General features: G+C 43.2%; 1 protein-coding gene across 1 annotated transcript in view; it reads left to right on the forward strand.

The window, feature by feature from the left end:
• LOC309702303 (stonustoxin subunit alpha-like) overlaps window positions 1-15,593 on the forward strand; it is a 54,398-nt gene that overhangs the window by 36,734 nt on the left and 2,071 nt on the right. The window contains exons 2-3 of the mRNA XM_082526930.1: window positions 5,799-5,972; window positions 11,890-12,063. Of these exons, the coding sequence (XP_082383056.1) occupies window positions 12,008-12,063 (56 nt within the window). The 5' untranslated portion in view covers window positions 5,799-5,972; window positions 11,890-12,007. The remainder of the gene's footprint in view (window positions 1-5,798; window positions 5,973-11,889; window positions 12,064-15,593) is intronic.

The following is a 15,593-nucleotide window of genomic DNA, read 5'->3' on the forward strand; positions in this document are numbered from 1 at the left end:
TGCTGGATAGTGATCCACTGTAACTCTGCTCCTCCTTCCTGTTCAGGATTTCTGTGGCTGAAGTAAAATTCCCTCCATCCATCACTTATCCCAGCTAACCCAAAGCGGGAACGTAACAAGTGGGGGCTCGTCCAGGATCTTTGAAAAGGGAGTTCTGTGTTGGATTTGGTTTTGTTTTTGATTATCTCGCTTTGGCACCTTTTAGAGATTAATAACTTCCCAGTTAAGGTAGGTGAGTGCCCAGCTGAGCTTTTTAAGTTCCTCCTTCGGGCACTCTTTTGTTATTTTGCCTTTGTTGTTATAGGAGTAATCCTGAGTGGGGATTAATTCTCTGTTGGGGGTAAGCAATTCAGGGCTGCGGTCGCTGAAGTTCTGCCTTTAAAGTTGCCTCGAGCCCAGCACGCTCCGGAAGATAGACAGGGCAAGGTTTTGGAACTGGGTAAGTTGTTTTGTTAACGTGTGTGTGGCGGAAGGTACGTTGGTCAGCTAAAGTAAGTTGTGTAGTGGTCTGTTAACTGTCTTAATTAGGTTGCGTTTTGCTAACTCTTCACCATCCCCAAAATGGTTGACACAGCTGCTAGTGTACAGGTGTCTAGAGGCTTGTTTGTGAGCAATAACATTCACCTGGTTCCAGACTTCTGTGAATCCAGTGTTCACAGCTTTTTCAGTGTGTTCGAACGCTTGGCAACTGCACTGCAGTGGCCTCAAGATGTGTGGGGGGTGATGTTGCTGTGTCGGTTGACAGGTAAGGCTCAAGAAGCGTGTTCTGGTCTGTCTAGGCAGGACGGCCTGGTTTATGGAAAGATCAAAAGTGCCGTCCTCCAAGCCTATGAACTGGTACCTGAGGCCTATAGGCAGAGGGTTGGAGTTGGCACAGGGACAGTCTTGACTTCGCCAGGGAGAAGGCGAGGCTCTTTGATAGGTGGTGTGCGGCAACCCAGGTTAATGATGTGGGGTCCATACGTGAGCTTATGCTGGTGGAGGATTTTAAAATCTCTGTTCCTAAGTCTGTGGCCCTTTATTTAAGTGAACAGAGGGTTACAACTCTACAGCAAGCTGCCACCCTGGCAGATGAGTTTAAGCTGACTCATACAGCAAGTGCGGTAGGACAGGATATCCCTCTGCACTATAGCGCAGCCTGGACAGGTAAAAGTGGGCCAGCTAAGAAGGAAAATGCAGTTATGGTGTTAAGACCTAGGCCCAAACTGTGTTTTTTCTGTCACAAGCCTGGCCATGTGGTTGCCAATTGTGTCAAACTGGCACTCAAACAGAAAGCCCACTCAACACAAAAGGGGCCTGTTTTGAGAAAAGTCAGTCGTGGCTCTCAAACTGACAAGCTTGCCAGGCCTACGGAAAGGCTAAACCTGGAGCATAATTGCTCGGTAGCACCCCGTAATCAGTGTACGAGGCCAACTAACCCTGAGCTGCCGCTGGTTGACCCTTTCTCCGGTTCATGTTCAAAACCACCCTTCAGATCTGCACCCCTTGCTAACAAGTATGTCTGTGTTTCAGCGAAGCCTGCTAGCTGCCTGCTGGGTTCTCCACACGTGATAGTTCGAAGCCCTGGCTATCCCATGGGACACTGTTTCGAGGGTTTGGGGCCACTCTCTGGGAATGTTGTGAACCCACTGAGATGGGATTGGCAGCTCCCGCAGGTAATGCCTAACCGGTGCTATGGGGTTTGGTAGGTGGAAACCCTGCAATTTCTTCATGAAACGGCTATGGACTCACTTTGTGTTATCGTAAATTTGACAAACCATGGGTTTGCATTTATGGGAGGGGGTGTTACGGCCCTAGCAGGGCCTCTCTCTCTCCTGAGGATGCCTGTGTGGGAGTGTCCCACTACTTCCTGCCCGAAGTGCCACCTTTCCCTCCTGTACAGCTGACTCCCATCAGCAATTAAAGGTATTTAAGCCCAGAGCAGGGTGAGCTCTGGGCCAGAGTGCCATTTGTGTGGGTACAGCTAGTGAGCTGAGTGTTTTTGCGGTGTTTCCAGCTGGTGAGCTGTGTTTTGTGGTTTTCAGCTAGTGAGCTGCGTTTTCCTTTTGACATTTTGCATTACTGACCAACGCCTGAGTTTTGTTTGTGTTACTCTTATGGTGATAGCGGCTTGTCTGTCTCTTTTAGTTTAATTACTTCAATAAAACTGTTTTATTTAACTGTTTCGCCTCCTTGATTCCTTTTTCTGACCCGGTCACTTTTGTTACTTCCCCCTCCCCGCCTAGACCCCAGGGGAACGTAACACAAATGGAAACATGTTTAAAAAACACAATGTGAGAGAGACGTTGAGGTCCTTAGAAGTTGCCCTGGGTTTTTCTGTCACCCTGCTAGATGTTACACACCTTGTTATTGGACTGATTTCTACTGCTGGACTACTCCTGCGGAGAGTAACAATACTCTTACTAATTAGCTCCCTTTCACACCTTTGGGGATATTTATTTTTGTGTTTGCAGCGCTGTGAGCCAGAACAGCGAGAGAAAAATCTGCAACAGCGACGAGCCGAATGCTTACGTGAATCGCAGCAGCTGCACATGTGCTACGCTGAATTAGAGGATATCTTTGCTCTGGATTTCTATTTCTACTTTTTCATTTCTATATGATTCTTCTTGCATCTAAACAAAGATGATTCAATTTGCTAAATGTTGATGGCTCTTCGTGCTCAGGTGTAAATGAGACGTAATATTTGCTCTTGGTTTGGTTCTCCTGTACAGAACCTTGCAGTACAACAGAAACCTAAAAACATTATTTGTAGTTGTTATTCTTAGTTGTTCTGCTGCCTAAATACCACAGGGTCTGATTATGAAGTTATTGAGCTGCACATACGTTACGACCTGCTTAAGTTCGAGGTCACAGCGTCTGTAGAGCAGCTGGAACATAATGAAGTCTACAAGGTTAAAGTTTTCTCTTCAGTTATTGTTCTTTCTGCTGCTTGGTTTGATGGATCTGAGAGCTTTTGTTTTTATTATTGTTATTATAATTATCATGAATATTTTACTCTCTAGAAGCTTTAAAATAGTGTTTGTGTTTGAAAAAATTGATTTAAGAATTGAACAGAAACATCTGTCCTTCTGAAAATCGCCCAAAGGCACGGAGACAAAGTCAAAGGATGCAACCTGTAACTCTCTCTTCCTTCATGTCAGGACCATCATCCATGATTTATATAAAATGCATATAGCAACAGTAGCACTTTAGTTTGGACTTTATGATTTCTGTAACTGGAAAATATTATTTTGTTTAAAGACAGAAGTGACCGCATAGTTGCAACATCAAAGGGAAATATTAATTAATTAGCATCAAGTATATTTGTTGCTTAAGCGTTTGCACTATAACTTAAGTAGGATTATGACTTTTAAGGAAGGAAAGATTTCAGATATTTAGTTCACTGTTTCAGTTATTTTATATGAAATTAAAACATTTACGTTGGTCAAATATGATGCTCTAAATCAAGTAAAAGTTTGAAAATAAATGATGTATTTTTAAATCCTGCAACAAATGTTCACAAAAAGTAACTATAATTAAAACCAGTTAAACAAAATCAAATGTTTGAATCATGCTTAACCAAATGCCAGGCTGGAGAGCTGAACCTAAAGTATACGTAGAAAGATTTCAACATCTGAGCAGTTTTTAATGTTTTTATCACATATAAATGTCACAGCAGTGGGTCCTGGCCCAATGCTTTGTGTTTTTGCTTTTCTTTGACTCTTGTTTTTCTTGCTTTTTGTTCTTCTTATTTATCAGGCTCTCAGTAATCTTAGTTCTCCCTCCCTCAGTGTTCATTTCAGCCTGTGTTTAGTTTCTGTTCCCGTGTCCCACGTTTCATCGTTTCATGTCGAGTCAGCCCTGTCTCTCTGTTTCCTGTGTCTCCCCAGTCAGCCCCGCCTCCCTCGGGCACTCATGTGTGATACAGAGTAATAAACTTAAATACTTATTTTCCACCCTGATTTACGAATAAATTCTTTACAAATCCTACCATGTGGATTCATGGATTTTTTTTTCACATTCTGTCTCTCACAGTTGAAGTGTACCTCTGGTGCAAATTACTGACCTCTGTCATCATTTTAAGTGAGGGAACTTGCACAATCGGTGGCTGACTAAATACTTTTTTGCCCCACTGTAGATAAATACTCAGATTTACACGTTTAGTGTCTCACAAAGGGTTGAAAAGTGAATGTGCACAGAGAGGTTGGTGGTGAGACGGGCACTTCCAGCACTGTAGATGTGTTCCAGCTCAGTGTTCGTGGAAATAATCCGGAGAGCAGGATTCCTTGATGAATGTCACATCTTCTTAAAGTTATAATCCACAGGGAAAACTGTTAAACTGTCGATCTGATATCTACTCAACCAATCAGGTGTTTACATCCCCTTCACTGATCTTCAGCCTCACCTTATCATCACCCCCTCTCTCTCTCTTTTACATCTGAATTATCTTCACTTCACATTTCAGTCAGTTCAGATTTCATTAGCACGTTCACTTTAGCATAATCCATTTTAATCCAAACACCTTTCTCTTTAAACTCTGTTTGTCAGTCACAGTATATCCAGTACAATCCTCTTTTTCACTGCGTCACACACATTCAGAGATCAGAGTGTCCTGTGTGTGCTCTCATTCACTCACACACACTCTCATATGGCTGAAGTCTGTTTGTACACAGGCTAATCTGGGACTCTCCACTATTTGACCCTTGAAATAAAGAAGCTTCTTGGATGAGAGGTGAAAGGTGAAACGTCTTCAAGAAACTTTAAGAAGTCCAGATGCCTTTTTTTCTAAGCTCTTTAGATAACTGCGAACCTTCACAGAAACCTCATCAGTGGGACTCTCAGAGCTACCGGCCCTTTGCTACAATCACAAAGATCTTCATTGAAATCAATGATATCAAAGCTGGAATTATATGAGTCCAAGTCTTCTGCTGATTCAGCATCACATTCATCTTTGGTCCTTGTTCTGCATCCCCACCATGGACTTCATTCCTTTCCAAGCCAGCCTTGAGTGTCCTTTATTCAGCTCATCCTCTGTTTTACTTTTACACCTGATTTTAGCTGCTTTATCTCTCTTTCAACAAGTTTCTGTGCCTCGATCTTTTTCTTCTCTCCCTCATAACAAGACAGCTTCTTCTGACTGAGAACATGTTGGAGTGATTTACTAATCAAGGGCTGATTTTTGGGGAAAATAGTTCCTGTTTTCAAAGTAATCTCCATTTTTCCCAGAAAGAAATGTAAGTAGAAATCGATGATCTAAGTGTGAACACGAGCCTTTAAAAAGGCTCTACTGAGGCTGCTGCCAGTGGTCAAAGCCTCCAACAAAGCTCTGTAAGTACATATGTGATCATAGCTTTAGCTTTTAAATGTTTATTCTAGTTAACACAGATCAGGTGGAACAACTCAAATAAAATATCAAAAATATTAAGTGGTCATCGGTACTCAGTTTGTTCAATACTGAATACAATGGAGCACAAATTGTCCACGTTTCTGAAATATTTCTGGGTGTAACTGTCACCAAAGTGCAATTTAGACCTGGCCTGTGGTTGTTATCTAAGTGATAATCATCAATTCTACTAAAACAAATACAAAATAAAGAAATTTGACACATTTTGTTGATATCAAAAGCACACTGAACAATTCAGTGTTGTTTTACTGCTGTTCTCTCTTCACTTCTCCTCTGATTCTCTCCACATGTTGTTCTGCATCAGTGCTCAGTTTCCTGACAAAAACAAGATGAAATATTGCTAAATATAATAGTATCTCATTACGCTTCAACATAAGTGTTTTATTTTTGTAATTGTTTATCTGTTATTTTTCAGACTGAGTCACTGTGACCTGTCAGAGAGAAGCTGTGAAGCTCTGGCCTCAGGTCTCAGCTCTCAGACCTCTAATCTGAGACAGCTGGACCTGAGTAACATCAACCTGAAGGATTCAGGCGTGAAGCTTCTGTCTGAAGGACTGAAGAGTCCACACTGTACACTGGAAACTCTCAGGTGAGATCAAGCATTTTTCTTTCATCAACTGACAGAATTAGCAGATTAATAATAAGGCAGTCCTCTAATAAGAGGAGAAGTGGAGGTGTTTTGAAGGGCAACATACTCTTATGTTAACAAGACAGGAAGTAGTTCCTGGGAACTGCTTCCTTTGTTATTGTCTAAGTACACTCAACAAAAATATAAATGCAACACCTTTGTTACTGCTCCCATTCCCCATGGGATGGACGTAGAGACCTAAAATTGAGAGCATACTCACCGGACATGTCACCCATTGAGCATGTTCGGGATGTGCTTGACCGGCGTATACGACAGCGTGTACCAGTTCCCACGAATATCCAACAACCTCGCACAGCCATTGAAGTGGAGTGGACCAACATTCCACAGGCCACAATTGACAATCTGATAGACTCCATGCGACGATGTGTTGCACTGCATGAGGCAAATGGTGGTCACACAAGATACTGACCGGTTCTGGGTCCCCAGACCCCCAATAACGCAAAAAACTGCACATTCCAGGGTGGCCTTTTGTTGTGGGCAGTCTGAGGTACACCTGTGCACTACTCATGATGTCAGATCAGCATCCTGATGTGGCACACCTGTGAGGTGGGATGGATTATCTCAATATAGCAGATGTGCCCACTACCACACATTTGGACTGATTTGTGACCACTGTTTGGGAGGGATGGTTATATTGTGTATCTGGAATGAATTTTAGGTCTCTACGTCCATCCCATGGGGAATGGGTGCAGTAACAAAGGTGTTGCGTTTATATTTTTGTTCAGTGTAGAAACATGATGGTGAAACAGTGATGAGTTTGCAGAGGTGGATCCACAGCACACAACACAACAATGCTGTTGCGTGCTGAAAGCAGACTTCTCACAGATTCTGAGGCTGCAGGTTTCATCACTGTCCAACCAAAATTCACTGAACCAGCAGTAAATGAACGTCCAAAACTACACTTCATGTTTAAAAAACAGATGATCAGGGGGATTTGTGTTTACATCTTTTTTGTGTGATCTGTTCACCTGCTGTTTCAGCTGTTTGGTGGTTGTTGAGATGGTTTTGTGAACTTTTAGCTGAGATTCTGACGTTTCTGTAGATACCACACATGTCTAATTACTTTGTACAGCATGAATGGCCATAACGAGGTTTTTAACAGTAAGAAAAGTTGTAAAACTTCAGAAAATATAGTTAAAAGTCCAAAACCTTCTACGTCTGGTGGCTTGTGGTAAGGAGCAGATCAAACGAGTAAAGAAGTACGTTATAATTATAAATGGCTTCAACAGCACATTCAGGTCTGTGAGACTCATTCAGACACTGAGCCGTGGCTCTGTGCTACATGCACATATTTCTGCATCTCTGCCATTCAGACACACTTTATATATAGTTTATTTTATGTAGTATTCAATACTGAACTGTACATTTAGTCTTTTTAAAGGCAGCAAGTTTTATTCAGTGTTTTCATAAAAGCCTTATTTCTATCCATTTACTGCTATTAGGAAGAACACGTGAGGTTTAAGACCTGGACCAGTTTGAAACCTTTTGTCCTCCACAGTGGAAAATGGGTGGAAATAAAAATGGGTCTCACTTTAGCCAGCTCCTAATTTTATCAGTTCTACTCTCAGCGTCTCCTGTATATCTCCTGTATAAATGTTGCACTCAGCTTTGTGGTCTCCAATATCACTGAAATGCAGCCAGATGCTGCTCATTTTGCCTTTTCACTCTTTCCTGACACGCTTGCATTTCAGTACAGCTCCCATTTCTCTGTGTACTGGTCTCTACCACTACCCTTGCTGTCTATGGGACATGTCCTCTTTCACATAATGGTATGATCCCAGTCTGTCTCTTAAAGTGTTTGGCCACATGGTTTGCTCATCAGAATAACATCTCAGCCGTGCTCACATTGATTATCAGCAAGCCTGAAAATTCATCAATATTTGACATATGAAATTATGTCAAGGGCTGGATTTGGCCCACGGGCCATATGTTTGACACCCCTGGTTTACACAGTTTGGTATTCAATGTACAAGTGAGTTAGCTCTCAGCTAACTAGCAGACAAGCTAACTGCTGGGACTGCGTCTTTCTAACAAGAGCGTCAGACACTCAGACTGGTTTTCTTTGTGGATGATGATGTGTTCTCACACTGGTCCTTCATGCTGATGCTGCCATCCACCCACTGCTCCTGGATTCCTCATCATCATCTCCATCAGCCCTCACAATACTCCACCTTCTTCAGCTTCATGTTCAGGAGCCTGGATGGACAGTAATTCTTTCCATGGGTTATGGTGGGACATTGAGAGCTGAAGTCAAACAGCAGTGAGAAATGAAAGACTGATTCATTTCTATTTAGTCTTGTGATGTTCAGCTTTGTTCAGAGCATTAAGGCCCAGCAAAGATCACTGAGGTCATAGAGTCCCTGATGAAACCTGTGTGCTTATAGAAACTGAGACCAGATGAACCAGAATAGAAGGACATTAAAATGAAGTGTCAGCTACACAAAGGCAAAGCTATTCAGTTGTTGCTGTGAGTTATTTAAATGGAGGATGGAGTCAGACTTTAAGCTGCTGGACTCAGTCACTATATCCTGTTGTCCTCATAGAACCTGGACACACAGACTCACCTGTGACACAGTGGCACACAGTGTGGGATACACACACATTAGAAAGTGGATCAGTCACACTTGTGCAATCATTTGTTGTGCTGGGAAACCATGAACACTTTGAATCACATTAATGGCTTTGTTACAGCAACATTCAATCATGAGTTCAAAAGTAGTGTATTGTGTACTTATTTTAATAGTACTGCAGTATGAGAAGTGCAACATTCAGTGTGCAGAAACAGATCAGGTGCTTTCTAACAGCAGTGTTCCCTTTAACACAGCAGCAGTTCAAATATTTCTGTCAGTCTGAGCTGAAACATGAATCTAATCAAATATCAAATCAAAGTTCTTTGCCTCTGCCAGGACGTTAACATTTGATCTAGTTTTTTACAAAGTTCCCTCAGCGTCCAGAGCCACCAACATACCTTTGATCAACAGCAAGTGAACATTTATAAATGTGTGTTTGCAGAACAGGAAGCAGCAGAACTATTGTTCTGTTATCAGGCAGCAGCACAAACGCTCATCAGCTCATTTACTGTGCAGGACTTTGAGTGTGTGAAGTGTGTGTTTGTGCTGGATTTCCTTTGGAGAATCTCAGTCAGAAACCAGACAAAGAAAAACTCTTTCAACAGTCCAGGTTGAGTTGACAACATGAACTGCATTTATCTTCCTCTGACTGACATGTTCTTCCTCCTCTGCACCGAGCCAGCTGCTAGGACTCACAAGCTCATTGACATTTTCTGATGATAAAGAAACTCTCTTCTTCTGCACAATATGAGCAGCAACAGAGAAGAAGCTTTCACAGGTACAGATGTTGCAGCTGTGGCCAAGTACATGTGCTGCATGTTGGAGCAGCACTCTAATGGACAGGCCTCTGTACTGATGGTGGGCTCTGCTCTGTATCCACCACACTGTTCTCAGCTGAGTCTTCCTCCTGTTCACACTCTGATGAAGCACCAACAGGGCCAACTTCTTCTCTGGTGGCTCGGATGTTGTTGCTTCCACAGGTTTCCCTCCAACAACCCTCTGTTCCTGCAGTAAGTTCAGTAAGATCTGGGTAAACACTTGAGCTCCTTGAATCTGGCTCCAGCAGCAGTTTTCACATATACAATGTTGGCATTTTGCTTGCGTGTCTCCAGGTCTGTTCTGAATGTAGACTTGAATTTGACCACGTAGGCGGGGTCATCATCTGAGCTCTCCATCACCTGAGAGAGATGACAAAACACAGAATCACAGAGCATGAAACCAACGTTTCTCCTCCCAGAAGTTCAGTCACAGACCTGCAACAGAAACAAGAAGATTCAAATGACGCAGAGCTTTCATTTACTTATATCCACAAACATGTCCTCTACATATTCATGCTGTATTTACACACACATACAGAGGCTGTTTGTCTCTCACACACAGACAGGACACTGAGAAATACATCATGTTAAATATACCTGCAGGCTTCCAGCTGTGCACTTTGTCCCTGTCAGCTGTGATTGCCATGGCAACCTTGGTGTTGTGCGCGATGCAGGGACGTGTTCAAAGGCAGACGTCTGGCAGCAGCATCATATTTGATGCACTATCTGTACTGAGTGTGCTGACTTTATTTCAAATGTCCCACTGCTGTGCAACATGAATCACATGTTCTGCACGTTTCTGTAACTCCCAGGTAACCATGGTTACACAGCCACGTCCAGTAGTCTCCAGAGAGACCAACAGCTGGTTCATGTTGTAACACCGTGGCTTTCGTAGTCTCTCCTTTTTCTACAGCTCATGTGTTCTTCTTGTGATGCTGCGTCTTGAGGCTCATACATGCCGTCATTTGTTGATCCTAAGAACGTTCCTCAGACCGACTTCTTCAACAACAGATAACTTTAGTTGTATCAACACTGCCTCCTGGAACAGTTTAAAATGAACATGTCAAAGATCTGCACCTGTCTCCATGTTTCTGTCCCCGCCCCTTTCTTTCTGTCCTGGGTCATGTGAGCGCTGCAGTAGTATTAGGCCCACCCTCAATGCTCCCATTGGCTGAGACGCATAATGACGCCCATCTCAAGCCAGCACTGATCAACATCCCTCCTGTGACCCATGGCTGTTATATTCAGAGCCAGTGAGCACTTTCACAATAATCATGATTTTAAAAACTGATTAAAATAATTGCTGACGTTAATCAGTTAATGAGTTAACGAGATAATAACAGGTTAAGTTGCCCTAAAATTTAGACTTTGGTGACAAACTGATGTGATCTCCATGTTTCCTTTGTTGGACTGTGGGCGAGTGTCAGAACTGAATGTACTGAGTAACATGTAGAGTTTAAACATGTGTCAGTTCCAGTTTTAGAGCTCTAAAGTGCAGCTATCATGTTAGGAATATGTTAGGAATAGACAGGAACACTGAGCACACTGAGGTCAGATCTTTATTTTACCACTCGCTGCATTCTTGATGTTCATGAATTCAGCAGGTTCATGATTGTCTGCAGCATTAATCTCATATTTCCATTAAAAGTGTTGAATTTGACTGTTTGATGTTCTTTATGATCTCTGGCACCAGTTCATCTGTAGGCTGAGCTCAGTCCATCCATTTAGTGAAATGATGTTTAAAGGTCTCCTTGTTCTGTGAGCGTGCACAGATCCTGAAGCAGGAAGCCTGGGTTACAGAGAAATGATCATCACTGTGATGATGCTCATCATCTCTGACTGGGATTTGAGGTTTTGTCAAAGCAGCAAAGAAAGCCTGGCTATGTTGGACTGGGTGTGGAAGCAGCTCCCAGTTTGAGTTCAGGAGACAGACACCCTCTCTACTTTGAAGATCAGCTTCAAACTTTCCTTTTTGATAAAGCTTATAGTTCGAGCTGGATCAGGTGACCCTGAACCATCCCTTAGTTATGCTGCTATAGGCTCAGGCTGTTGGTGGACTTCCCATGATGCTCTGCTTTCTTCTCCCCTCTTTTCACTCCTGATGCTTTTATATGTCACTACTGCATGTCCTTAACTTTTGTCTCTCTGTTTTGTTCTTGTCTCTCTGAGCTCATCTCTTCTCTTTCCCCTCACCCTGCAACCAGTCATGGTAGATGCTCCTCCTGGAGCCTGTTTTCACTGGGAGGATCTTTGTGTCAAAGGGAGTTCTTCTTCCCACCATCACCAAGTGCTGCTCACAGTGGAGGCGGTTACCTTACACTGTTAAACAGCTTCAGATGACTGTTGTTGTCTGTTGGGTATTGTCACTTATAAATAAAGTTACAATGGATGGATGTAAATGGATAGATGTTATTGTGACAAAGAGAAAACAACTGTTGACAGATAGATTGTTGTTTTGTGTGTCTGCAGTCTGTCAGGCTGTCTGATCACAGAGGAAGGCTGTACTTCTCTGGCCTCAGCTCTGAGCTCCAACCCCTCCCATCTGAGAGAGCTGGACCTGAGCTACAATCATCCAGGTTACTCAGGAATGAAGCTGCTCTCGGCTGGACTGAAGGATCCAGGCTGGAGACTGGACACTCTCAGGTATGGAGAGAAAATCTGATAGAGGAGGAAGAGCTGGAAACATTTCCTGTGTCTTTCACTCACTTCCTGTTTGTTTCGGGCAGATGACACATGAACAATCACACATGCAGGAATATTTTCAGGGACAGACACACTAGTCTAGCTGGATAGTTCATGGATATTTATGTAGGGGTCTCCAAGGAGTCTGTTTGCGGGAACATTTAGGTCACAGGTGTACCTGATATAGATACCAGTGTACCTAATAAAGTGTCAGCTAACATTTGGAAATGGAAGCTTAAATAATGACAAACTGTACATTCACAGCTGAATTCACAATAAATTTGTTCTCAAGTGCACATTTTTCTGTTATTGTTCTCAAACAACAGAATGAGATTGAAATATTGATTCTAACAGGGCCCATAAACAGCATTAGCTTAGCAGCATTAGCTTATCAGAGTTTCCATCATGGTCACACAAATCCTTAGCAGAGAAAAGTGGCCTTCTTAGCAATAGCTGCTCAAGTTGTATAAAGAAAGGGAAAACAGTATTGGCATTAGCTGCTAATGGCAGCTTACTTAGCATAAACTCTTTACATCTTTATAATGCAAGGGAAAGGAGTCACTCATGGAAGCCTATTTAGCATTAACGTCTCACATCATTATAACACAAGAGAAAAGGGTATTAGCATAAGCTACTAATGCTTATTCACCTCAAATTAGCTTTAGCTGCTAATGGTAGCCTACTTAACATTAACTCCTCACTAATATAATGCTAATTCACATCAAATTAGCATTAGCTGCTCATATTGTTATAAGGAAAGGTTTTCCACAATAAAGGCATGGTTAAAAAAGGGAGGAAGGAAGCAGTTGCGACCCTCAGTATGTCTTGAAGATGATCATCCGTAAGTCTGGACCTGTACTTGGACTTATTGAAGTTCAAAGTGGAGAAGAGCCTTTGGCACAAGTATGTGCTACCAAAAAGGCACATGGTCCGCTTGAACATTCGGGAAAGCCGAGGGAAACTAGGGCTCAATTCTCTCAAAAATTGTCCAAGCTTGTCTGCTTTTCCACTCACCTCCCTGAACTTTGCTTTGAGTTCAGAGTTGCACTGCAGCTCAATGAGCTCCATTTGAAGCACAGAAGGGGCATCTTGCACATCAAAGGAGAAGGGGTCCGCAAAAATGTGAAAGGTGGCTCTGTGTGTCTTGAAGTCAGCAAGTCTGTGATCAAATTCCTCCTGTAGCCTCAAAATGACATCAACATACTCATCAGCACTGAATGGTGTGCCTGCATCCACGAGTGCTTTGCATGCTGGGAAATGGCAAAGGTTTGTCTGAGAGAGCTGAGCTTTCCAGAGCGCCAGTTTTGTGGAGAATGCTCTCACGTTGTCATAGGCAGCACTGACAAGTTGCCCCTGGCCTTGTAACGTCTTGTTCAGTACATTAAGCTCATGTGTCATATCAACAAGAAAAGCTGAGTCCATGAGCCATTTGGGATCAGTTAGCACAGGAACACTAACTCCATCCTTCTCCGTGAAGGCTTCACTTCTGCTCTCAACTCAAAAAGTCTCTTTAATACATTTCCCCTGCTGAGCCAACGTACCTCAGTGAAGTCGAGCACATCCCCATATTCTGACTCCATTTCCTCTAAAAAAGCACAGAACCTTCGGTGCTTTAAGCCCCTGGATCTGATTTGGTTGATGCATTTCACAACAATAGACATCACATTGTCAAACTTCAGGCATTTGCTGCAAAGGACCTGCTGATGGATGATGCAGTGCAGAGCAATGGCCTCCTCCACGCCTTCCTCTTCCAGTTTGTTTTGTGCCACCAGTCCATGTTTCCTCCCTGTCATTGATGGCGCTCCATCTGTTGTTATTCCAACAAACCTCTTCCATGGCAAACCAACATTCTCAATGGCATCACACAGCTTGTAAATATCTGCTGAGCGGTGGTCTGGCCATGCATTGGAATTACTGTGAGCAGCTCCTCCATCACTTCAAAACTGTCATCAACACCACGGACATACATTGGGAGCTGGGCAGTGTCGGTGACGTCTGTGGTCTCATCAAGAGCGACTGAGTATACACTGAAACATTTGGCTTTCTCACACAGTTGGTCATAAATGTCACTTGACAGGTCAGAAATGCGATCTGCTGCGGTGTTGGCAGAAAGGCTGATGTTGCTAAACTGACCTTTCTTTCCCGGACAGACTATATTTGCAGCCTGCAATATGCACTTTTAGACAAATCCACCTTCTGTGAATGGCTTCCCTGCTTTAGCAATCATCTCACTAACCACGTGGCTCTGACTGCTGCATTATTCTCATTGGTTGCTTTCTTGGAGAAATCTTGCTGCCTCAGTAGATCTGTTTTAAGACTGGCAACCCGGTTCGCTCTCTCGTCTCCCTGGTATTTTGCATCCAGCTCAGCATGTCTAGTTGTGTAATGACGTTTCAAATTGTATTCCTTGTGCAGCGCAACTTTCTCTGTGCAAATAAGACAGGTCGGGGTGCCCCTGTGCTCAACAAAGAAATATTGCATTTCCCACTTTTCCTGAAATTGTCGGTGCTCATCACCAACCTTTCTCTTCACCGCAGGCTTTGAAAAAGACATGTTTGGGGCTATGTGACATTTATAATTCTACTTGGTGTCACTGTCGCATTGAAGTTTCAATCAAGCGTTTAGCCGACGGACGGGGAACGTCTCAACGCGTAGAGAACGTCATTTCTGCTTCTTTTTCTTGCAACCGTAGCACGGCGATCGGCAGATAAAAAGCCGGTAGCAGTCTCCTTTGTGTTTACGCTCGATGTTCATGTCTTTCATGACGACACGAACACCATGGCGTTTGCAGATGGTAGAAAGTGCAGGGATAGCGAGCGCAAAAAAGGCGACTGCTCACGGCGCCGGCCTGTTGTTACAGGAGAAAGAAGCGGAAATGACACCGTGACATATAACAAATAACATCAGCTGTTTCTGATGTTAGTTGTTTTGACTGCTTTTACATTATATTGAAATATATGTAATGTTCATGTTTGCTGCAATGCAAACGCAGTGATGCAAATAAAAACATCGAGCCACAAATTACGGTGCGACCCTATAATTAGTCTGGGTTACCGGGGACTGTTGTTGCCGATGAACAGGTGTCGCTATGTGACTGCAGACTAAATTGGGCTGCATTGAGTTCATGACTTTTCTTTTATCCCGCCGCCTACGCATCACTGTGAGAGTTAATATGAGATCTCTCTCTGTGGAAAAATAACTTTAAATCCCACTGACGTGTGTATAAATCTATATACGTATAATGTCCCGCTGGGCAGCAACTTAAAAAAACAACTTTTTTTGAAGTGTTGTGAACGCAGCGCGCTGGGGCGAATGTCGGCGTTTGCCCAATAGAAAGGAGGAAGCCAGCCAGGCACAGAAAGAAAGAAACACTCCAGGGCAACGCTGCTGGAACTTTGACTCATTGAGAAATGTTTCCCTGCTTGCATCAAGCCCGGCTGGTGTCCCCTGAGATCCATATCCCACCCTGATTGGTGGGTTAATTCAGCTCC

This window comes from Aulonocara stuartgranti (assembly GCF_965226115.1).
Source record: "Aulonocara stuartgranti genome assembly, chromosome: 3".
Taxonomy (NCBI): domain Eukaryota; kingdom Metazoa; phylum Chordata; class Actinopteri; order Cichliformes; family Cichlidae; genus Aulonocara; species Aulonocara stuartgranti.